Below are 25,677 nucleotides of genomic sequence, written 5' to 3'. Positions count from 1 at the left end.
AGAGTGTCAAAATTGGTTGTAGCAACACGTGACATTCAAACCAGCTTCTGGTAAAGAAGCTTGTATAATTCAAAAAGAAAGACCCTGATGTTATGTCCACCTTTGAGCCTTGTATACCAGGCAGTACCAACTTCTAGACAAAAATACAGCAAATCACGTGATCCAAAGACAGCTTACGGGGAGAAATGTAATTAAACACTCTTTCATAAGACACAAGTTAGTCTGCTTTGTAAACAATTCCCTGAGAATTTTAAATTGGAACATCTATTGAATCAGTTGCACTTTTACCAGGAAGCTTCAGGCAATGATCAAGTATTTCCTGTCTCTGGCCTGAAGTTTGTGTTTTTATCAATTTACCTCCTTCAGTCTCAAATGAAGAGAATGATTAAGATTCTTAGTATGACCCATGTTGTTCATAAAAATTCTGGGCAAATCACTTGAATAGGACTCTGTAGACTCTGTAACCTCCAACAACAAAAGCTGACTGGGTCAGAAACGGTCATTTCAATTGAAATTACAATTCAAATTTAGTTAAAATATCATAATTCTGTCCAATGAGAAAACTTTTTTTCCTTCCCCTAGATATAATTCAGTTTATTGAGGAAGGATTTTTTTAAATTATTATTTCAATTAAAAGGGAGAGAACTCATTTATAGTTTTGGTGGAAGATAGCTCCTGCTGCGCTGGACAAAGGAAGAAAGGTGTAAGCCAAGAGTTTTGGATAATTCAGAAGCTTCCATGTTCTTATCTCAGGCCATCTCACATGGTATTGTATCACCTTAACTATTAATTCATGATAAACTATTTTCAAAGGGTAAGATGTGACAGTGAATTTTGAAATGTAATAGCACTGCCCTCTCATTATCCCCAGCACATGTTCTTGGAAGTTTCAAGTTTACTTTACTATCAGTCACTTACTTAATGGGTTTTAGTCATCTTGTGGCACTGAATTCTAAACAGGAAACCATGGTAATGTTCAGGAAATAAAAAGATTAGAACAGTTTATTTCTATTACCTGTCAATGTATTGCACATATACCCAATCCAAGTGAGTGACGTTAACTCCCCCAGAAACATCTTTCAGAACCTGCATGTCATTTTTTAAAAGGACTCTGAACACTACTACTTTAAATGCTGTATTATGCACTGATTACATGTATCTGAACTGAAAATTATTCCACTATGGTAAGGAAATGTAACTCAGACATTACCCCAAGACAGAAAATTCCACTGCAATACTAAATACGTGTGTTGGTCTAGTGGTGGTCAGCTGTACAGTCCTCTCCTCTATGATGGTGAAAGAAAAGAAGATATGAGCAAGTTTATTCAATAAAGGAAATATTGGGCTGTTACTTTATATGATCCCAAATGGTATCCTTCCCTCCGCCCCCCCCCCCCCCCCCATTATTTTTGGTAATGAGAACATGAATCTAATAAATGTCACAACACTTTTCTTTTCTAACTTCTCTGAACCAAAAGGCTGGCAAGTCTGCAGTCAAGTTAATGCTAATCCTGAACCTCAAAAGCTGCAGGTAAGTCAACTGTGCACAGATAAGGCAGATGACTTCTGGGCAGAACAGGGAACAGCCTGGAAAGAAGTTAGCAATGTATCCTCAATCTGGATTTAAAATTTAAAAGATTTAAGAGATAACAAGCAACTTTAGAAAAGAAATTCTTTCTGTTGTATATAAGGGAGGGTTGTGTATTGTGTGTGCCTTTCTATGTCTGCATATAATTTCTATGAAACAAATAGCTGTCTGACATTTCAGTAGACGCAAGTAGAAAAGGCAGCAGTGTTTGTTTTGATACTGTACAGAGACTGCTACTTTGCCTTGTTTTGAAGAGGCTTGTGCTGTGCAGAAGAGGTTTGAGTCATACCAGGAGTGGAACATTTATCTCTGTAACTTCTCTCTGTAACATTCCCTGGCACATGTCTCTAAAATTTGACGCTTTTCTTAGCATCAATCCTGTTTATATATTGGAGCCCAATGCCCAATTTTGATAACAGTTATTCTTTACAAGCTCCCTATGTTAGGAAAGCTCTTCAGTTTTTCAGGGAAGTCATCTTTGTACAAGACTGGATCTGCTCGGTGCTCCACCACTTTCAGAGGCATAGTCCCAAAGACAGAGGCAAACTTGTTAATGCATTCAGACCTACGAAAAGAAACAGTGCACTGATTAGTAAGAGAACTGTCTCGCTGTAAATTTAACTACAGACAGCTTATTAACTAGCTCACAGTAACCTGATGTCCCCTCAAAGTGTTTTGTACAGAAGCTGTTGTTAGTAAACTTTAATAAACAATGAAAAGTCCAGTGATGACTTAAAATCCAATGGCACAAGGTTTTAAAAACTATTGACTACTCTGTCAGAGGTAGCAAACAGGAGGTGGAGCTTCACATCATACAGGATTTGGCAAAAAAGTGAACTTCTTTGATTGAAGTTGTTAATCATAGCAAAGAGAAAGGAGATGCTGTTAGCTGCACATGTGCACAGAGAGGTCAAAGCTTCACTGTTCCCTCCCCACCAGAATTCCAGGCATTCTTAAAGCAATGTACATGCTGTAAACTAGGGTGGATTAGCTGCCAACATATCTCTTAAAGAGCCACTGTCAGGTCAAATTTGGCTCAGCACAGAGCTTGCAAAAATAAGCATGTAGGGAACAAAAGGAATAAAGAAATATTTCTTGGGTTTTTAAATTAAAAAAAAACCACTGGAGAAAGGGTTTGCCCCCAGCTCAAAATAAACAAGTGTTTTCTTCATGGTGTCTACAGCACTGATTGTTCTTGAAAGCTTAGAACACAACATTTCCTAAAATACCAAAAACCTGAAACTGACTGATTTATTTTCATTGCCCAAGCTAAATGAAATAAAACATCCAGTTTTTAAAAAAAGAAGTTAGATGTTCAGTCTGCTATGCCTTGCTCCACAAAATATAGTGTTAAAAATAAGACACATAATACATTTCTTTTAAAAATATAATTGTTCGAATTCTGATGCCTGGAAGGTATCTAAGTAAATCTTGGCACACTATATGTCAATAGAGTCAAGGCCTACACATAACTTATTCAAAACAGATGACACAATTTCCTCCCTCTTTTTTAAACTGTTTTTTAAAAATACTTAATATACTTATTAAATACAGTACTAGCACTTTTTCACAGAACCTTGCCAGCATTTTTTACTACCTGGACTGATGCTTGCAACAGTTTCAGTATACATAGTTTTACTTCCTGTTCCTTGCACTCTCCACTTCCTCTGTGTAGGGGAAATCCACCATTTCCCTAGCACACTTGAGCAGTCAGTGCCAGACAGCTGAGACAGTGTCATGATGGAAGACATTTTAAGCAAGGAATGAGATGATGACAGGAACAATGGTAACAACTATGGAAAAAGTGGCCTATAGATTGAGGGAGCAAGAACAGTTGTCATAAAGGTAATCTAGAGAGCTACGCAAGACACTAGTGTCCCATTTGCTAGGACTTTCAGTTTTCCTCTAAGTTAGAAGAACTCAGTGTCTATAAGCATGAAAGGTTTACTCAGCAAATATCAGAATTAGAAAGCCGAGTTTCCAAAGCCAACCAACTCTTAGTTCCTCATCTGCAAAATGAATACAGAAATATACAGTAAGAAGAGAGTCCTAACATCAGCATATTAGTTCTTTAATATCCTGTGTGAAATGAACTTCAACTAGATCTCCTCCTTGGGGAGAACAGGTATCTGCATGATAAAAGCTACTGATATAAATGGCAATGTGGCATCCTGTAAACCAAGTGGATATTAAAGCCAAATGTGCTTTCTACCCTTAAGGCATGGCACATCTGGATCAAAGATGAAGCATCAACATAAGCTGATAAGAGAAATATTGCTTGCACTACTAAAGACAGAATGGGTACATTCACCCACATTAGCTCTTTCCTCACACACAGATCATTCTCACTGCCATCCTCATTTAAATGGGCTGGGGAAGTGGTGCCAACAAGGTGCAGTTTTAGAATTTTTCATCCCTGACGACTTGAAAAACCAGACACAAGATCTAAATGAGGGATAATTAAGAGGGATTCTGCCCTTTGATGTTCTGATATTAACCTGGAAATAAAAAATATTCGGCAACTAATTCTCACCCCTCACTCCCACCCCCACCTCCAAAGTCTATAATTGTCTATAAATGTCAGACAGGAGAAGGTCCTGCCATATTTCACCTTTCAAAATTAAAACAAGTTAATGTCTAATTAGAATATGAAAAATACGGCTCCCACCCCAACTTTCTTTCTTTCTTTCTTTCTTTGAAAGAGCTCTATTGCTTTGGCAGGCTTATGATGTAGTGCCTGAGACCCCTTGTTGTAGAAACAGGATAGGTTTATTTCACATTTAAAGTTTGCAAAGAATCCACCACTTCCCTTTGGAAACTATTCTATAGCATATGATGTCAAGATTAAGCACTGCTTCCTGATACTTTTTCCTGAATTTAATCCCCTTATTTCACATTATATATCCTTATGCCACCAGAAATAACTTATCGCCATGCTTGGTGTTTACACTTTTAAATCCCTGAAGACTTATACTTATTTAGTTATTTCTTATCCAGGCTATATATACTTTTCTTAATCTCATCTCATAAATCAAGCTTTCCTGAGGCCTATGACAGTATCCGTTTCAGTAGTGATGTCTAACTTCTCAGTTAAACCTGGACTTGAAAAGTACACAAAGTGAAAACAAAATTCTCATTGTAATATTGTAGGAAAGGAAGAGCAGATATGTAATAGTTACTGTGACCTCCAAGCAGTGACCAATAGGACATTTGACCTGCTTCTCCCTTCTATACAAAACTACAGAGCTCTAAAATATGTTACAATTTCCACACATGATGTACTGTAATTTGTTTTAGGCATATTTAATATTAGCATTTTGCAACATGATATTCCTGCTCCCTCTCTCCTCTAAACATACACTTTTCCTCTTTCTGGACTATATGGACTTGACAGAGCCATAACAAGTCCCACTCCAGAAAAAGGCACCATGATGAAACTGTCTCTATACATAGAGCAAGCACCTCTAATCCTATTTCAGAAAGGAGTAAGATAAGCTTTCAACACTCAGTCGCAGAACACATATAGGAGATACAGCAAAAGACATGAAGTATATACATTATGTATTAATAGCTACTAGCGGCATTTGACTTCTAGACTAATGCTTTCATAATAAAATATTAATAGGGTTTGTGCTTCCAAACTGCTGTTTCAGTTGCCAGAGCTCAGGTAATTCTTTCTCCATTTTATCCTGGTCTTCTAATTTATTCCTAATTTTGTTTCTGATGTTCTCGCACTCAAATAAAGCCATTCACTTTAATTTATTTGAAGTAATGATTATATGCACTCTTGCTGTAAAATCCCTTCAAAATAATCATGCCATGGATGTGGTCATCCACATGTACAAAAGTATTTACAAAAAACAGAGCTACTGAGTTTGAGATTTTTATTGATGCCATGGCCAACTCCTGCTTCATGTTAAAACTTCTGTGGCAGATTAGATTTACATAACAATACTTTGTGGAATTAAGTGTTGTCAAAATGTGGCCCTAGATTCACAGTATGGCCCCCAAGTTGTTTTCTGCAACCCATGACCCCTCCAATTCCACAGGCCACTCTTAATCTGACCAGCTTTATAAGGTATACTCTTTGTTAAGCTTTCATGAGTGCCAATTCAACATTTAAATAGGCTGCACCCCAATCTTCTGTTTAACATTAAAGATACTGATTTTTCAAAACCAGATCTGGGCTTTCTGCCACTACTGATTTTTGGAGTTGGGAAGTGGGCAGCAGTCCTTGCATTCCCCCAAGAGCCAAATAAGTAGAAAATTGGCCTTCAGACCTATTTTCATTGTGAACACAAGCAGGGAGTGATTTGATCCTAACTGAACAGAAACTGCAGATTAAACTGTGGGAATGGCAAAGAGAGACAATGAGCACTGACCTTTCCACCATGTGTGTCTGGTCTAGCGATAACCCATCTATGGCTGTGCATTCTGGACATTTGAATTTTTTTCTGGGGGTCACCTGTGCAAAGTCAATGCGATAACAACACTGTTAATAATGCAGACATTAATCCTCTTGCTCAGCCAAGCAAGCCCTTGCACATATCTAATGTATAAGTCAAACTTGAGAAGAAAAAACATCTATGCCATTTAGTTCCATCTGGCCTAGTTGACTGCAAAGCTTGCAATAGCCCAATAAAAAAAGGGCTTGGAGGGGTTTTGCCTTCTGTAAGTGGAAAGTAGTGGTGATGACAAGCTCCTTAATTCCTGTTTAATGACTGTTTTCTCACTGCCAAGGTCTGTATAAACACCATTTGTTCTTGTAGCCATAAGAGTGATGAAATATAGCTTCCCATACTTCACCGTAACCTTAATCCAACAGACACACTTTGCTCACTTAATAGCTGACTGGCAAACTCTGTGAGGCTTTCCCAACTGCACTGAGGTGCCAAATTACTATGTAGTGCCCCTGCACAGTTCAGCAACTCTCACAGCAAATACACATGCTTTATCGTCTAAGGCTTTTCTAGGAAACACAACCACTGGTCTGGGTAAATGATGATGGACAGGCAGGAAAGCAGACCTTGCTAATTGAAGTAATGCCTGGAGGCCTCTAAATCTCATTCTGAGTTGACACACTCTGAAATGAGCAGACAACGTGAACATCCAGGCAAAAAAAATGTGTTGAAACATGTCAGGAAATTAATTCAGGGATAAAAGTTCATTTAAAAACTGATCTTGTAATTAACATTCTTGCAATTAACATTCCTATAAATCAGCTGTTGCAGTTGAGATAGACAGGGATGGAATGGGTTGGTATTTTTCCTCCTTTTAATTATGGTCAGTAAATGTGCACTCTCATACATTTGTCTGATTTGAATGATCATAGCCCAACAGAGCCCACATGATTTATTACCCCCAATGGCTTATGAATTTCAGCAAAGCAGACTTTTTACAAGTACGCAGGACTATGCCAAAAGGAAATGAGAAGAGGGGCTCAGAAATATACTTAGTTGTATTCAACATACTACCAACAGTTTATGGCATTGTAATGGTAGCTAGTCAAATAGAGCCTCACCTTTATGACTGCTTTCCCAGTAACATTGGCAACTAGAAAATTCATAGCAATGTCTTCACAATTCATATGAGCATCCACCCAGTTCTTGATATCCCCTGGCATTTTGTATGTGTACAGGTAGTTAAAATACTGCAGAATGAGAAACAGAATAAAAAGGAGCTTTATAAACATATACAAACAGCTGCAGGCTTCTCAAATGGTGAGAAATAAAAAAAATATAAACTAGGTATCTTAAAACTGGATGGGCAGGTTCCACTGGGAATTTCTTTTGGGCACACACCAATGAAAGTAATAGAATTCTACATAAAAGGTTTTTTTTTTAATTTATCCTGTGCCCTATCTTCAATTTCTTTTAGGGTGGCCTCTGACAATTCAAAATAATTCAATAATGTTTTGCTGAGCTCAATAGGATTCATTCTCCCATAAGTGGTGTCATTTTAAATCATGCTATTGGTTGCTTTTCCTGTTATTTTTACTGAATTAATGTATCCACTGCTTATGGTGCTGTCTGTAGTTTAAGGCTTGTTAACTGGCTTGTTAACTATTTGGGTTTTGAAAACCTAATTGGCTCTGACCATGTCAGTAGAAGCTGTGCGGGGAATGGGAGAATGGCCCGTGCGCCCATAGTGCATGCACAGGGCCATGCGGCGTGCACAATCCCTATTATATCTAATGGGGCTCAAGCATATGCACGTTTGGCTTTACGTGGGGGGGGGGGTCCGCAACGGATCCCCTGCGTAAGGCAAGGGTGGACTGTACTAATAAACTACACAATAACATTTGTTGTTGCTGTGTGCCTTCAAGTCGTTCCCAATTTATGGCAATCATGGAGTTTTCTTGACAGGTTTCTTCAGAGGGGTTTGCCACTGTCATCCTCTGAGGTTGAGAATGTGCGACTTGTCTGAGGTCACCCAGTGGGTTTCTATGGCCAAGCAGAAATTCAAATCCTGATCTCCAGACTCCTAATCCAATGCTCAAACAACTACACCATGCTGGTTCTCCACACAGTAACAGGTAAAGCAGCAATTTACACCAAAATAATAAATCTAAATGCTGTTGACAATTTTAAAATACTTTTTTTTCTTGCACTGAAAAAGCAAACTAGACACAAAGCAAGCTTTTCTAAAGATAGCATTAAAAAGAGCATACTGGAGCAGCAAACTGAAAAGCAGAGGATTTCCAATCAGAGGTTGGAAAAGTTACTTTTTTGATGACATCTGCCCAAATTCCCCAACCACATGAGTGCTCAGTATGCTGACTAGGAGTATTCTGGGAGTTACAGTTAAAAAATGAAACTTTCCCATGCTCTGCAGAAAAGGATGTTTCTGGTCACCACCATCCACCTAATTTTAGAAGGTGGGACATCTGGAGAAGGCCTGCAAGGAATAAATTAGTACATGGGCAGTTATGAGGGAGCAGACTGTTTTTCAGCAAAACAGAGCTTGAAAACTCAGTGCTTTTTTGTGCCCTATTCTTTTTGATACAGTTTTCGCTAGATGACTGATACATCCAGTTTATCATGTGTAGGATCTATCCCTATGCCATTTTTATCTGCTTAGGACATACATTATCAAATATGTGCTCTTAAAATGAGAGCACTAATGTATTCATTCAACGCTGCAATATTGAACTTACTTGGATAAAATACACAAATAAGTAAATCAATATTGCATCCCTTCCTCATTTCACATGTTTCACTATGCTTTTTTAAGACTCTGAGCACTGCAACAGTTCAAATGGATAGAACCAGTGTACTACAAAGCTAGTTCAAGAAACCCATGGTAGGTCTGGATTTCCACTATTCAAATACAGCTTCTCATGGCAAACATCTTCTAAAACTGAGGACTAAATCAACTATTAGGCCCAACTAGAGTAAACCCATTGAATCAATGGGACTTTAGTAAGATTACACTTTAGGAAATTCCATTTATCCAGTGGATTTATTCTAGCTGGAACTAACAACTGGATTTTATTCAGAAGAATAATCAGCACAGTACACACTATAATGATCAAGATGAATGTGATAACAGAAACAGGATATACTTTACGTCTAACATGCTGTAAAGAAGTTATTCTCAGGTACTTTATAAAAAGACTCATCAATAGAATGTAGTCTTTTCTGGATCACTTTTATATTTTGCAGGAAATATAAGCCTAATTCTACTTGCACTGTACTATGAAGTTCCCATCCTCCACTACTGACTTATAAGACTTTCTTACTTAGCTACATGTGAATGTAAAGTCTCTACTTTATGTCACATGTCTTCAAAGATATATACTTTACCTTGTGGTAAAATGCTGCCCCTGTCAGTACCATTGAAACTTCATTGGTCCATTCTGACTCATACTTCCATTTATTTGTTTCATGGTCCCACAAGTGCAGGCGACCAGGATATCCAACTAATCTGTCAGGAAACTCTCTCCACACCTACAGAGGACAATCGAATGTTACAATATAATGGCATCTGCTCTAAAATGGAACAATTTCATTGAACAGGATTGTACTGTAAAAAAAAGATCAGCTAACAGAGATAAATACATTATTAGAGAATATGTATAGTTAAGTCAGTGGGCAAAACTTCTGCATGCTACAGGTTAGAGATACAAATGAAAGTTTTCTTAAATTATTTCAGCAACAGGCTTCAGCTGTATGAAACTCATGAAGTTTTCTTAGCAACTGCTGTCCCCATTTAAAAAGGTAATTCGGTAAGTTGCAAAGCCTCCCTTGGCTCTAAAAAACAAAATCTCAAGAGAAATCCTGCTCTTATGAGAATGGTGTGCCAGGCACTTTCACATAAATGTTATCTTCTGATTTGTTGTGACAATTGGCCACTGCACCATGCTTGCTATGCTGTATAGAAGGCCTGCATAACATACATAAATTCAAAGGATTTCAGGAAGCCTGCAAGGATGTGGAACAACTTCAAGGCTCAGAAAACGTGTCTTGGGGCTGTGGTTGTGAATTAAAATACTAAGTCACTACACAGCAGCTATGAAAAAGGCAAATTCCATGACAGGAATCATTAGGAAAGGAACTACAAATATCATAATGCTTTTTACAAATCTACGGAATGACTATACAGTACTTGGATACAGGTGATACCTTAAAAATAATATTTTAGAGCGGGAAAAGGTGAACAAAAAGGTAACCAAGAATCATCCTAGACTCTAGAGCAGCTTCCCAATGAGGAAAGATTTCTATCTCTTTAGCTTATGAAAGGTGAAACATGCCAGAACTGTATGAAATCATGCACAGAAAGAAAGTGATGAAAATAGATAGCAGGGGAAAAAACTTCCTCTCATAATGTTAGATATGGGGTCATGTAATGATGTTACAGGGCAAAAAATTCCAGACAGTTAGAAGTCAGCACTCTTCACGCACTGCATAATTAAAATAAGGAACTTCATACTACAAGAGGAATAGACAAATTCATGGGACACAAGGCTACCCGTGGCAACCAGCGTGGCTGCTGTATATCAACCTCAGTGTCAGAGAGACAGTATATTTCTGTATACCAGTTACAAGCAAACATGAGCAAGAACTTGCAGTTGCACTCATGTCAGTTACAAGCAAACATGAGCAAGAACTTGCAGTTGCACTCATGTCCTGCTTGTGGGCCTCCCAAAGGCATCTATTTGGTCACTAAATATGCTAGACTAGATAGTCTTGGATTTGATCCAACATAGCTATTCTAACATTTATGTATGGAAGATGAGTGTGCGATTTTCACACATGCTCAAAACTATTGCCTATTTTGTTTTTCTGTACTCATGTAATAAGATAATCATGAAGAAAGCTTTCCTCCATTCATAGTTTTAAATGGCTCATTAAAAAAATGTAATGAGACACACAAATGCTTGCAAATGTATAGAGCATATTTTCAGGGCTGAAATTCAGAACTTGCTGGAGGAGTGTTCTGGGGTATATTACAAATCTTGCCAAGAAAACCTTGTGATATGGAGTCACCATATGTCGGAAATTACTTGAAGGCACACAACAACAACAACAACAACAACAACAACAACAACGACGACGAAAGGGGGGACAATCTCCACCATTCCACTGATGGATGCAGTTTCGTCTCAGCAGATGTATCCCCACTGGATCCTGGCAGAAAGAATCATAAAATTGTTTTTCCTGACAATCTATGTAATCTATGCCACTTTCATCATTTCTTTTTAGTTACCACATGTTCCCCTGAACCATTTCAGGTTTAAAATAAAAGGTTTTCATTTCATTCTGTGTTGGGATATAGCAACTTCGCATGCTAAGCCTTTCTAGCACTATATCTCTATGATGCTTTTAGGCCAAGACCTTTTCTAGGAATGCATGTCAATGGTAGTTTTATTGCTATTAACAACCCCTCCTCACTTCCCCTCCTCATTTCCTGTTTACCATGAGGACACTTAATTACCTTTGTTCTTGGGGTGAAGAAGCAGCAGAGATGAGACTCCATTACTAAACTTGCTTACTAACTAATCAGCATGTCTATGCCTGGAGCTGAGAAGATGCTGGGATAGCATACTTCTTAAGATGCATGGAGACTACCTTTTCTACCTCATTTTTCTTGCAACATGAAGCTAGACCTGTGTATCTCTTCATACACATGATTTTGTAAGTAAACTTATTTTCTTTTTCACTTTTAACCAAGTGAGTGTGTGTTTTTATTGGGGACACGTGGCTGGGAGAGGAGTGAGCTAGATAAAGTTTTATTCCTGCTTGCATCACCATCATCATTTTTTCTGCTGAGTAAGCTTTGCTAGTGAGATTAAACAATCTTGCTTACTTTCTGAGTTTCTAACGATCCTCAAGAAAGAACTACATTTCCCAACATTCTGTGGCAAATAACCCATTTGCAGTGGGTGAAAATCAGTCTAGTAAAACAGCTATCTCAAACAATCAAGCTTCATAAAGGATGCGCAGACACAAACAAGCATTTCACAATATGTTCATTTTCAAAAATGAAAAAAAATGTTTGAAGACCCATAGAAATAATTCTGGTTTTAGTGTTTAGATGAAGGGAAGACTTTTATTTTAGTTAACTTTTTTATACGGAAAAGTATAATCAAAATACACCAGTTTTTAGACAAAATATATTGCTAACAGCTATAGCCTATGACACATTTATAAATCAGAATCAACACAGATTTTCCTTCTTTGTCATAAAACATATGCTTAGAAACCAAAAGTTTATACTTCATATCTTTCTTGTTTCTTACTGGGTGCTTGGGTGAAACTGTCACTAAGATTTCTGTGCTCTTGCCTTGTTCCTGCCACCTGGATACAATCAAGATGCTACTCCTATCACTTCATTACTCTACCAGTGAAGACCAGATCAAACCACAAGTGACAGAAACAGGGACAAATCATCATTAATACATCCTCTACATTCTATATGAGTGTCTGATAGATTTCTGTGAAGCCAACACTTTATTCATTGCAAACACCTTTTTCATACAGCCAAAGAGAAGGTTATACACATGGACATCACCAGATGGACAACACAAAAACAAAATAGATTATATAATTGGAAGCAAAAGATGGAGAAGACTAGACCAGGTGCTGACTGTGGCACAGACCACACATTACTTATTGCAAGAATAAGAATAAAACTTAAGAAAAGAACAAAACCTGTCATCATACCAAAAATTGATCTAAATAATATCTCAATAGAATTTATTGACAATATAAGGAACAGATTTGCCCTACTAAGCACAATAGACTGGGAACCAGAAGAATTGTGGTCAGAGGCAAGGGACATAATAAAAGAAGAATGCAGAGAGACACTTACAGTAGTCAAAAAGAAAGAGAAGAAACCATGGATGACAGATAAAGCACTACAAGCAGTTAAAGAAAGAAGAGAAACAAAACAAAAGGGAGACAGGAACAAACTCAGAACCATGAATGCTACAGTTCAACAAATATTGTGAAAAGATAAAGACAAATACTAAATGATCAATGCAGAGAGATAAAGGACCACAATAAAAAGAGAAGAACAAGAGACCTATTCCACCAAATCAGGGAAAACAAACAGAAATTAAAACCAAGGAGCGGGATACTCTATGACAATAAAAACAACATAATTCAAGACCAGGAAGGAATACAGTGTGTCCTCGCCTTACGCGGGGGATCCGTTCCGGATCCCTCCGCGTAAGGCGAATTCCGCCTATGCTTGAGCCCCATTGGAAACAATGGGGCTCGCGCGCGGTGGCGCGGGCGCACGCAGGGCGCAAGCGCCCATTCAATTGAATGGGACACGCCGCCCCTTCCGCCCCGCGGCTTGAGCGCATACACTCAAGTCCGCGTATGGTGCGCCCGCGTATGGCGCGGGCGCACTGTATAAAGATGCTGGATGCAGTACACAGAAGAGCTATATAAAAGGGATAACAAATTGAAGAACACATGGATCAAAGAGTCATATGAAGATTTACCCCAAATTGTAAAGAGAGGTGAAAGCTACAATTAGAGAAATGGGAAAAAATAAATCACCAGGAACAGACGATATTCCAGTCAAATTACTTCAATCCACACTAACAGAATCAACATAAGTGCTAACCAACATATGTTAACATATATGGAAAACAAAACGATGGTCAACCGATTGGAAATTATCAATATACACCGCCATCCACAACAAAGGAGATACAAAAGACTGCAGCAACTCATACAAGCAAAATCTCATGCAAGCAAAATCATGTTCATGCAACATAGACTCCAACCATACATGGAGAGAGAAATCTCAGAAGTACAAGCAGGATTCAGTAAAGGAAGAGGCACTAGGGATCACACTGCAAACATATGATAGCTAATGGAGTACACCAAGTAATTCCGAAAGAAAATAGCAAGGCCTTTGACTGCATAGATCACGAAAGATTATTGAATGCCCTTAAAGACATGGGAATGCCAAAACATCTGATAGTCCTAATGAGGAATCTGTATTCAGGACAAGAGGCTAGTGTCAGGACAAAACACGGAGAAAGAAAATGGTTCCCAATTGGCAAAGGGGCCAGACAAGGCTGCATCCTCTCACCCCATCTGTTCAACTTGTATGCAAAACATAACATACGAAAAGCAAAAATGGAAACAGAAGAAGGAGGAGTGAAAACAGGATGAAGGAATATCAACAATCTAAGATATGCAGATGACACATACGACTAACTGAAAACATCACAGATTTGGAATAACTATTAAGGAAGATCAAAGAGAAAAGTGCAAAGGCAGGCTTATTCTTGAACATAAAGAAAAAAAACAATTACCACCAAGGACCTTCACAAGTTCAACCTAGGCAATGAAGAACTAGTAATAGTAAAAGAATTCCCATACCTGGGATCAAACATTGATAGAAATGGGGACAGCAGTCAGGAAATCAGAAGATTAAGAATGGGAAGGGTGGCTTATGAAAGAACTAGAAAAGATTCTAAAATGCAAAGATATACAACTCAACACAAAAGTTAGAATCATACAAACCATCGTATTTCCTATTACCATATATGAATGTGAGAGCCAGACAGTTAAGAAAGATGATAGGAAGAAAATTGATTTATTTGAGATATGGTGCAGAGAAGAGTGCTGAGGATATCATGGACAGCCACGAAGTCAAACAAATGCATCATAGAGCAGATCAAACCAGAAATCTCTCTGGAAGCCAAGAGGACTAGATTGATGCTGTTGTACTTTGGGCGCATCATGAGAAGGCATGACTTATTGGAAAAAACAATAATGCTAGGTAAGGTAGAGAGAAGCAGAAAGAGAGGAAGGCTGCATGCTAGATGATGGATTCTATGAAAGAGGTCACGGGTATGAAATTAAAGGACCTGAGCAGGGCAGTGGGGGATAAGGGGTCTTAGAGATGTCTCATCTACAGGGTCACCATGGGTTGAGTTTGACTTGAGGGTGGATAACAACAACAAACATTCTATATATTGCTAGCATTGTTCAATGGACATTTTCCAAGAGGCCTTCAATGAGCAGCAAAACTGCAACTGTCAAAGAACTCTAGCATTCTTGAATATGCATTCAGGATGTTTCTGAGATCCAAAAGAAACTCGCCTTGAATGTCATTGTGGGAGAAAGCTGGGATATAAATAAAATGAAATAAATAAAATAAATGAATGAATGAGGGAGCAACCCTCTCCCCAGCATGGCTCACGAAGTCAGATCTGGGAGGTAGAAAAACTTTCTAGACCCGGTTTTCAGGCAGTGAGCAAGGCTGGCGGCGGTGGCGGGGAACGATGATGATGACGACAGAGAGATTTAGTACACTGACTCATAGGTATACACAGAAATTTTAAAAGCCTTGAATCCCATTGTACCCACCTTGAATTCCATTGTGGGAGAAAGATGGGATATAAATCCTTGAAAGAAATAAAAAAAGAAATAAAATTAAAGCATCAAGCAGGTGCGTAAAGACAAGCTTGCTCAGGCTCCCAGAAGGATATTTATATTTATTACAGTGACTGATATTAAAGTTTTAAATCAGTGCAGGACCCTGGCCTACAGATTGTGTCCTTTGACTGACATCAGAGCTGTTGAAGGAGGAGGAAGCCAAGTCTTCCTCTAGGTCTTTAATATCTGTTCTGCTAGTCACTACAGATATACAGACACATTCACCTATGTTATGAACAATTTTAAAAATTTAATAAAATGAGCATGAGTTGTAATATTTTAAAAAATCACAACATTTAAGGGGAAATGAAATGGTTTTTTCGTGTATGTGTCCTGTCTCTAGCCATTACATGATACTTTAGGTATGATGTGACAGCTATGTCTGTTATGTGTGTACAAGTGTTTATTATACCAAACACTGCAAAGCATGAAGAGAAGTTGTGCATATGTAAGCATACAGTGGACATCCAGTTTCACAGGAAGTATGCTAGTAAATACCAGTTGCTGGGGAGGGACCATATTTAAGTGATAGGGCCCATGCTTGGCATGCGTGAAGTCTCAGGATTAATCCCTGGCATCTCCAGTTAGAAGGATCGGGTAGCGGGGGATGGCAGACCTCTTTGCCTACAGAACTGCTGTCAATTAAAGAAGATAATACTGGGTAGATGGATACATAGTCTGACCTGATATGAGGTAGCTGCCTAAAAGCAGAAGACAGCATTTAGAGTCTGCTTGTGTGACTTTCACCTCTGCAAACCATTGTATATTGCTAATAGCGCAGATCTTATTTATTTATTTATTTAATATCCTGCCTTTTCTCTAGCCCTGGGACTCAAAGGCAGCTTACAAAAATTTAAACTGATACAGCTAAAATTTAACATCATACAAAAGTTAAAATATAATTAAACTATTAAGAACATTTTGAAAGCATATCAACTTAAAAGGTGAACTGCTGATCCGGGAAGTCTCCAGAATGGCCATTCATCCCTTTTTTCTGGAAAAAGAAAGAAAGAAAGAAAGAAAGAAAGGGGGTGTTTTTGTTTGTTTGTTTTTAGTACTCTATAGCCCCTTCTTTTCTGCCCTCGCTTCTCTATATCTTTAATCTCTCTCTCTCTCTCCAGGCTCTCATTTCCCAAATTCTGAAAAAACCTCTTGACCCCTCTTCTTTGTCTAGCTATTGTCCGATTTCTCTTCTTCCTTTTCTTTCTAAGGATTTGGAATGGGTCATTTATTCTCACTGTCTTAAGTTTTTTGAAGCCAACTCCATTCTAGATCCCCTTCAGTCCGGTTTACACCCACGGCACTCTACAGAAATGGCCTTCACAAAGATCTTGAATCATCTTTTGCGGGCCAAGGCTAATGGCCTTTACTCTGTTCTCATCCTTCTTGATCTGTCTGCAGCCTTTGACACCGTTGATCACTGCCTTCCAGTTGACATACTTTCTGACCTTGGGTTCTCAGACTCTGTTCTCGACTGGTTTAGATCTTATTTGTCAGGCAGATCTTTTGCAGGGGTCACAGGTGGTGAGACTTCGACCTCTGTTCCCTTATCTGTTGGAGTTCCCCAGGGCTCTGTTTGGGTCCCCTACTGTTCTCTCTTTTCACACTGTCCCTAGGAAAACTTATCAGTTCTTTTTGTTTTTAATATCATCAGTACACTGATGACACTCAGCTGTATCTTTCCACCCCTGACCTTTCTCCGGGTCTTGAACAGCAAGTTTCATCTTGTCTTACAGCTGTCTTGCAGTGGATGCACCATCGGCGTTTGAAGCTCAACATGTCCAAGACAGAGCTTCTTGTCTTTCCACCTAAGTCCACCTTTCAATACTCCTTTTCTGTTGATGACATCTCTATTCGACCGGTCCAGGGAACCCGCAGTCTTGGCTTCATTTTTTATTCTTCTCTGTCGTGTATCCCCCAGATCCAGGCCACAGCCAAGGCCTGTAGATTCTTTCTCTACAACATTGCTAAAATCTGTCCATTTCTCTCTGCCTCTACTGCCAAGGATTTGGTCCACGCTCTGGTCGTCTCGCAACTAGATTACTGTAATCTCCTTCTGGAAGGGCTTCCTCTCTCTCACCTCCATCCTTTAATTTCAGTCCAGCATTCAGCTTCACGCATTATTACATCTGCTCACCGCTCTGACCATGTTTTTCCTCTATTCTCATCCCTTCACTGGCTCCCCTTCCCCTTCCGTATTCAGTATAAGCTTCTGTTGTTAACTTTTAAAGCTCTGCATGGGCTGGGCCCTCTTATTTATCTGAACTTCTTCCTCCCCACATTCCCACTTATACCCTCCATTCTGGTAGTCAAGATCTGCTGTCCCAGCCCAGGCTCTCCACTGCCCAGGCCCGGATTCATCCCTTTTCACTTGCTGCCCCTCACTCCTGGAACCTCCTTCCTCCACAAGCAAGGGTCATCACTTCTTTAACCAGTTTCAAAACTGAGTTGAAGACTATATTGTTCAGGGAAGTGTTCCCAGGCATTGTGTGACTGTTTATCTGATTGTTATCTGATTATTTTATTTATTTGATCTCTGATGTTCTCAATCTGTTGCCTCCTTATTTTATCTAATTCTATCTTGTATTACTATCTATTGTTTTATATGTATTTTGGAGAATGTACGCCATTGGCAGGTTTCATTTTTATCGATTTTATTGTCTGTATGTACAGTGCTGTGTAAATCTTCAGTACTATATAAATAATAATAATAATAATAATAATAATAATAATAATACTGGCTGCTCTGCATGTGTGACTTCTTGAACCTGACAATGAGAAGGAGAAAATGTAATGTCATAACATTAGATCTTTTGCTACTGTAGGGGTGGGAATTGCACAAATCTCTACATTTTTCTTGGGCTGAAACTCCCAACATTCTTCACCACTGGCTAGGCTACCCAGGATTGGTAAACTTTGCAGTACAACATCATCTAGATAATCTCATGACTCCACCCCTGTGTTAAAGGGAGGGCAGATTGGATGCTGAAGGACAGAACTGGAGAACTCAGTTTGATGGAAATGGAGACTGAAAAGGATAATTACAAGAGAAGTGAGAATGGATAGTTGAAAAATAAATAAAAGAGGCTATAGAAGGAAGTTGGGAACAGCCAGGTTCAGCTGGAAATACCATGTAAACCGACTAACGTTACTTAAGGAATTAACCACAGTGAAAGAATAAAACAACAACAAGAGCCCACTCCTAGGTTACAAACTGAATTTTCTAATGCAAGATTAAGATGCATTTCTTCTTTTAGGGGGCATTGAAAGAATCTGGTCTATATTTGGAAACACTCACACTAAAGAAATAAACTGACATGGGAAAGGGTAGAGAAGCTTGTTTTAATGTGCATAAACCTTTGGTTTTTAGAAGTCCATGATAACTGTGATGATGGCAAACATAATGAAGCAGAAGCAGAAACTGAAAGTGATAACCAGGATTACATCCACACTGCAGAAATATGCAGTTTGAGACCACTTTAATTGCCCTGGCTCAATGCCATGGAATTCTGTAGTTTTATGAGACATTTAGCCTTCTCTGTCAAAGTGTTCTGGTGCCACAACAAACTACAATTCCCAGAATTCCCATAGCATTGAACTGTGACAGTTAAAGTGGTGTCAAACTGGAATATTTCTGCAGTGTGGATGCAGCCCTGAGCTTGGAAAATGAGTCTGATTAAATTCCATGCTTATTAATTGGATTAGTCTGTTCTCCCTTCCACACACTTTCTCCCCCTCAATTATTTTTATGGGAATGCATGCTTTATGTCTATTTGATACTATGCAGAGGAAATATAAATAATTTTCTTTGTTACCAGTGTTGATGATTTCTTCTGTTTTATTTTATTTTGACTTTTTTACTGTTTTGCCTGCTCCACATAAAGCATTAAAACCAAAGTTCAGGAGATTATTACTCCACTTGTTACAAATTTTAAAAAATTAAAAATAAAAGTAAATTCTGTTCGTAATAATTGTTTGAAAACATTGTATTTTAATATACCAATCATGATTTACATATTTATATTTTATGTTCCTAAAGTAACAGAGTGGCTTTCAATATATAAAAATGCTAATGTTGCATTTTTTTCAATTTTTCAAAAAATTTCCATTTTTTCCAGCCCCCCCCCCCCCCAAAAAAAAAAAATGTTTTTTCCCCCATGGCTTCAAAATTTCCAGAAATTTTACACCTCTACATTTGATTATGCAGTCTGTTTGTAATCATGTAATTTACTTACTGTATTTAATGTAAGGGAGGCTAAATAGATTTGTAATACTGATACAGCTGAGTGTCCATTATCCAAAATGCTTTGGAAAAGTACTGACTTTTGGATTTTGTTGAATTTTGGGATATTTGCATATACTGTACACAATGAGATATCTTGGAGATCGGACCCAAGTTTAAACATGAAATTCATTTATGTTTCTGATACACCTTATATACATAGTCTGAGGTATTTTTATACACAATATTTTTATTAATTTTGTGTATGAAACAACATATGTGTACACTGAACCATCAGAGAGCAAAGGTGTCACTAACTCAGCCACCCATATGGACCATTTTGGAATTCAAAACAAGGGATACACATCTATAGAAGCTGATTATTTATCATTCAAAATCATCTCTGTGACCTGCCCTGGGTCCAATTTAGAAGACAGGCAGCATATAAAACAAACAAACAAACAAACAAAGATATCTGACACATATCTGTTCACTCCATGGCTCCTGAAGCACCCAAAATATAGCTGCATTCTGTACTGAAGGAGAAATAATGGAAGGATCCTGAAAGAAATAGCAAACATCACTTCTTTCATAAGGTAGGATGTGTATGAACTGCACATAGCTCTTTATATAGAAATAGAAGGCTTAATTGTTCTTGCCTTAAATGAAAAAAGATAAGAAGGTACATTCAAACACCATATTTCTGGTCTTCAAACCATAATATCACGATTCGAAATGTGATATTAGGATGCAATCAGAAAAAGCAAAGCAAGGGGTTGTAGTTGTAGCAATTTATTACCGACTAGTTGCCACATAAACAGGTAAGCATATACTTATACAGAGAGAATACAACATCTCCTTTCATAACCACTTAGGAAAATCTCTTCAATGGAAAGGTTGGAATAATATGGAAAAAAGCTGTGGTTCATACAGGACATAGTGCTTACCATACTTTATTACTGTGGCAGAAGAATGGCAAACTTTAAGGCTAGTCACTGAATGTCAAAGAGCATTAGAACGAGGTAAAGAAGAAAACAGCAGCAGTCAAACATTTTCCATATTTAGCCAACATACTCTGGTTTTATATAAAGACAGACTTATTTTTCTATGAATATACACAAAGTGAGCCAAGTTAAATCTTACACAGTAAACAGGGAAATCTTGAAATTTACCCTCTACAAACACTTAGCATTAATTATTAATGTGCAAGCCATTTGAAGAATAAAACAAAACAAAACAAAACAACCTCAGTATAAGAATGTGCTTGTAAAAAGATGGAAAGAGCAATTACAACTGGGGGTAGGAAGTATAACACTAGATTGTCTACCATATCCAGGGTGGGAAATATGCAACAAATTAACAAAATTTGTTGGTTTTGTATATTAACCCTCACACCCTCATTGGTTTCAAGAGAAAAGAAAAAAATGAACTATGTCAGTCTCAGGATGGTTTGTTGAGGGGACCTAATGGACCACTCTTGGAATGAAGGGTTTTTGGATCCAGTGTATCCATGGCTAACTCTAATCATTCGGAAGCAGAATGTTCTGTTTCAGGACTTACTGCCAACAGCAGATTTGAGTTTGCAGACAAACCCCTTCCCATTGGTTGGGAGAGACATCTGTCCTCCTAACCTCTTTTACCAATGGATCTGGGAGTTAGCATTCCTTTCATGTCCCTCTTTTTCAGAACTCCAATACTGTGATGGGTAAACTCCTAAGTAATAGGACTATTACTAAAATTGTAATTTTGGAGACAACATTTTAACTCTAGATTTTTCAAAAGGACAAATCAAGATTAAGGAATGGTAACTTCCAGGGTCTTGTAAGTTCAAACTGTAAAATCTAGTTTAGAACAAGACTGGGTTGGCTTTCCTTCATTTTTAAAAATTATGATCAGCTGTTACATTTCTTTGCTCTTTTTCTTTTATATTTCTTGTAAAAGGAAAAGAAACAGCTGATGAATGGGTAGAAATGTTGTATAGTCCTAACTGTTTAAGAGTAAAGTACAATATCTGTCAGTATTTCTGTCAACACAATGCTGAAAAGTTGTCCTTGTACTTATAACACTTAGAGTTCAAGTCACATACAGCCACAGATATGCCTATGCCTCCTTAAATTAAACAGCACATAGGCACTATATTGCTCTTTGCTTCAGTAGTTTTGTAGCATTCAATAAATCATTAGAGACCCTAATAGTTCACTTTTAACAAGTAAAAAATGCCTGACACTTTGAGTGTTACTTTAATTTTTATGGCTGAAAGTGTACAGAGATCAAAGTACCCCCTTCTTTTCTTCTTCTTCTTTTTTTCATAAAAGAGCTTAATCGATATAGCCAGACAAGCCTGGGCTGCTACAGAGTTCAGCCACATGTTTAAAAACAAGATCTGGAGTATAAAGAGGGGGAAAACATTAACCAACATCACGTTTCCAAATGTTTCTCTTGATTGGAGCAACACTTAAAAAAGAAACCCTCCCGGTAACATTATATGCTGCTACTGTTCCCTCAGAATTTTCTTGCAAACCACTCAGAAATGCAACAGATACTTTCCTGATGAAATACGTAAACAGATAAATAAATTACTACAGACCGAGGACAAGTTTAACATCTGGTAGCCAGCTCAGGCCTGTCAAGCAAGTCAAAGACACTCTGGCCCAGGGAAGATTGATCTGCAGCTGGTGATTTGTGGGTTGAAGGTAGGAGCTGCATTTATACATTTCCCTTTATGCTTTCTTAGAAAGAAAATTCCACTCACCACCCCACAAAAGAGCTGCCATACTACTGTCTGAATCAACTATTTCTTCTTTTTAAATCACATCCACATACACACAGAGAGAAAGAGACAAAGAACAAGCAAGATACTAATCCTCATTCCAGTTATCAGGATCTTGTATCCACCCAGATCAATTTTGTTAGACTGAAAAATTCCAAATGTATAGTACTGCTCTAGGTTATAGAATTATTTTATAAGTTAAGGGCAATGATGGTGATGATGATTTCAAAAACAGTGTTTGCAAGTCTTAGATGTATCTGCCAAAACAGAAAAAGTTCAGTCCAAATGGCATGAAGTTCAGACGAAGACTATTTAGGCTGTTATGCAGGCAGTTCCACAATCCAAGCATCTGGCCAACACAAGTCAGACAAAATAGGTAAAAAGAACCTAGAAGTTCAAGTGTGGGGCTGGGAGTTGCAGATCCCTGATTCAGCTATGCTACAGTTATAAACATCTATATTGTGCTGTATACAAAAATAGCAGGACATGTTTGATAGTGTTTATCCTATTTGCAACACACCTTTACTTCTAAAGTGAAATATCAGCCCATTGGCACAATCTAAAATAGTAAGAACAAAGACTACTTCTTTGCAAACATGTGCATGTTTTCTATGAATTCCACACACATGCATTTTATATCAGGGCATGCCATTTTCCCTGTATATAAGCATCCGCACTGCACTACGCATCACAGCAGGAGCTCAAGATGGAGTACATATGAACTAATGTAAATCTTATGGCCAGGTAGATCCATATGGAGAAAAGTGATTTTTGAGGTAATGAGTCAAGCAAATCTCTATTAGAAGCATCTTCACCTAAAACATGACAACACTGATATTAGGCAAGCTTCCTTAGGTGGATCATTTAATATCTGGAGGGCTATAAAAAAAAAAGATTCATTCTTCCAGTGACACTTTCCAGATTTCATATGGTACAGCCACAGAGAGAATAGATCAACACTAATACTCTGAGTTAGGCTTGGAAACAAACTGTTGGCCAGTGCAGGTATCCCAGAACTTGTATTATTTGTTCAGAACACAGAGTCAAAACTTGTTGCACGCCATTGTTCTAGTCACCTTATTTTAGGAAAGATATAGACAAGTTCAGGTTCAGAGCAGGTTCAGAAAAGGATAGCAAGGATGACAGGAGATACAAAGAATAAAACATATGAAGAGAACTTGAGGGAGTTGGGCATGCTCAGCCTGGCGAACCGAAGACTGAGAGGGGACATGATTGCACACTTTAAATATCTAAAGGACAGTCACAGATAGAAGGGTGTAAGTTTGTTCTCTGCTGCTCCAGAGGGTAGGACCAGGTTTAATGGCTTTAAGTTACAGGAGAGTAGATTTCAGTTGAGCATTAAAAGGATCTTCTTGCCTGTTAAACAATGAAACCAATTACCTAGAGAAGTGATAGTCTCTTTCTCTGGATATCTTCAAAAAAAGAGCTGCACTTCTAATTTTTGGGGATACTCTAGCTGGAGTTCCTGCATTGAACGTGGTGTGTGTGTATGTGTGTGGACTTGATGGCCTGTGGAACCCTTTCCAATTCTATAATTCTATGACTAGTTTAAATTTCCAAATAGCTGGAAAATTACCTCAATAAATGGGAAGGATGAGTTTCTGTAGATACATGGGCTACAGGCTACTAAAGCCCCAACACCATGTACTGCAGTCAGTGATGCGAGAGCAGCCAGTGAAATTCTTTAAACACTGATATAATACCTTCAGAATCACCTGTCACAATTAGCAAAGGCAAACACAATACACTGGTTGAATTGAGAGATTCTCTCTCACCAGAAGAGGCTGCAGCTGGTGTACTAACCTAAGCTGAAGACTATGTTTTGCCACAGAGCCTAACCAGGCCTCAGGGACAAAGTTGGAATACCCAAAGATGGTGGACTGTGTGAAGCCACACAGACCCACTGTGAGTATGCACCATATCAGGAGGAGCATATATGAATAAATTCTGACTGATTTCACTTGTCTTGTTTTCCACTGCAAATCTCGGTGAGTCTGTTACCTGTCTACACTCCTGTTTTGCTGTTACAATTCCTGACAGGCAACACTTTAACCTCCCATCTGGATGTTCCCAGAGAACAAGAAAACACAAGCTTTGCTGCCCATATAACTTTTAATCCCCGTGGGAGAAACTACCCATCTGGAGACATATATGGTATTATTTTTTCCCCTCCACATATATTTTTATAATGGCTGAGGGTCAGTATGTCAATTGTCAAAATGAAACCATATAACTTTAACTGACTCAAAGACTCTTAAAAAAATCTGAAGACAATAGGGCGTTTCTACAGTGCTGTTGTTTACACACCTGTTTCTCTTTTCTAATTAATCACAATTTCCCTAATTCAGAATTTAAGTAATATTTTCCCCAACTTTGAATTCCCCTCTAAACCCCCTCTCTCTGCCACTTCTCAAGCACTGTACAAACCTCAAGAAAAAACATGAAATAGATGCCCAGTTTTGCTGTACTCCATCCTGATTTCCTCTTCCTCAGCTAAAGCGTTCCTTCTTGTTATTTTTTCATACCTGTCTCACCATCAGCTTCTGTGATGCATACTCCATGGCTTTGGGCCTTCTCTGCTACTGTCAAGATAGTTGTACAATACTGTACTCTAAATCCCTGCTATTTCTTCAATAACCTCTTTTGTTCTCATTTATTCTGTCCACCAGACACATCTCTGATCCCTCTTTCTTTTGTCTTTTTCTTTCACATACATTTGGCCACATTATTTGTGATGACTATTCCAAAAAGTACCAGGATAGTACCATTTCATTGTTATAACAGATTCCTCTTGGATTCCTGGGGAAATTGTGAGGTCACTTCTTGATTGCTAGCTCACCCACTTTGATTAGTGTCCCCCAACTCTATCTTGGCTGCCACCCAAAATGGAGCTCAGAGTGTCAACTGGGTTAAACTCCTGATCTCTCTCTCTCTCTCTCGCACGCTCTCTTTCTGGGGGGGGGGGGGTGTTCTTACTTACCCAGCAGAGCCTCAAAAAATCTATGTGGCTCAATGTGTTTTTTTATCAGCTTTGACAAATATGACAACTGAGATCTTATCTGTATGGAGTCAGCTTGGCCAGAAGAGCAGCATTGTACACAGATCTGCCTTTAAAAATATTTCAGAAACTATATTAGATCAAGAATAGGACAACATTCTGTCTATTCAC

The 25,677-nt window shown here is 38.3% G+C and overlaps 1 protein-coding gene across 1 annotated transcript in view; it reads right to left on the bottom strand.

Moving 5' to 3' along the window:
• Positions 1–1,393: 1,393 nt before the first annotated feature.
• Positions 1,394–25,677, bottom strand: part of LOC149314612 (exostosin-2) — a 128,561-nt gene continuing 104,277 nt past the window's right edge. The window contains exons 11-14 of the mRNA XM_089521484.1: positions 9,394–9,537; positions 7,110–7,238; positions 5,971–6,053; positions 1,394–2,153 (exon numbers count right to left, since the gene is read on the bottom strand). Coding sequence (XP_089377610.1) covers positions 2,015–2,153; positions 5,971–6,053; positions 7,110–7,238; positions 9,394–9,537 — 495 coding nt within the window. The 3' untranslated portion in view covers positions 1,394–2,014. The remainder of the gene's footprint in view (positions 2,154–5,970; positions 6,054–7,109; positions 7,239–9,393; positions 9,538–25,677) is intronic.

Source organism: Sceloporus occidentalis, unplaced genomic scaffold (assembly GCF_023333645.1).
Source record: "Sceloporus occidentalis isolate IW3139 unplaced genomic scaffold, rSceOcc1.0.p SCAF_4, whole genome shotgun sequence".
NCBI classification, from domain to species: domain Eukaryota; kingdom Metazoa; phylum Chordata; class Lepidosauria; order Squamata; family Phrynosomatidae; genus Sceloporus; species Sceloporus occidentalis.
This window is presented reverse-complemented; position numbering and strand designations above follow the sequence as displayed.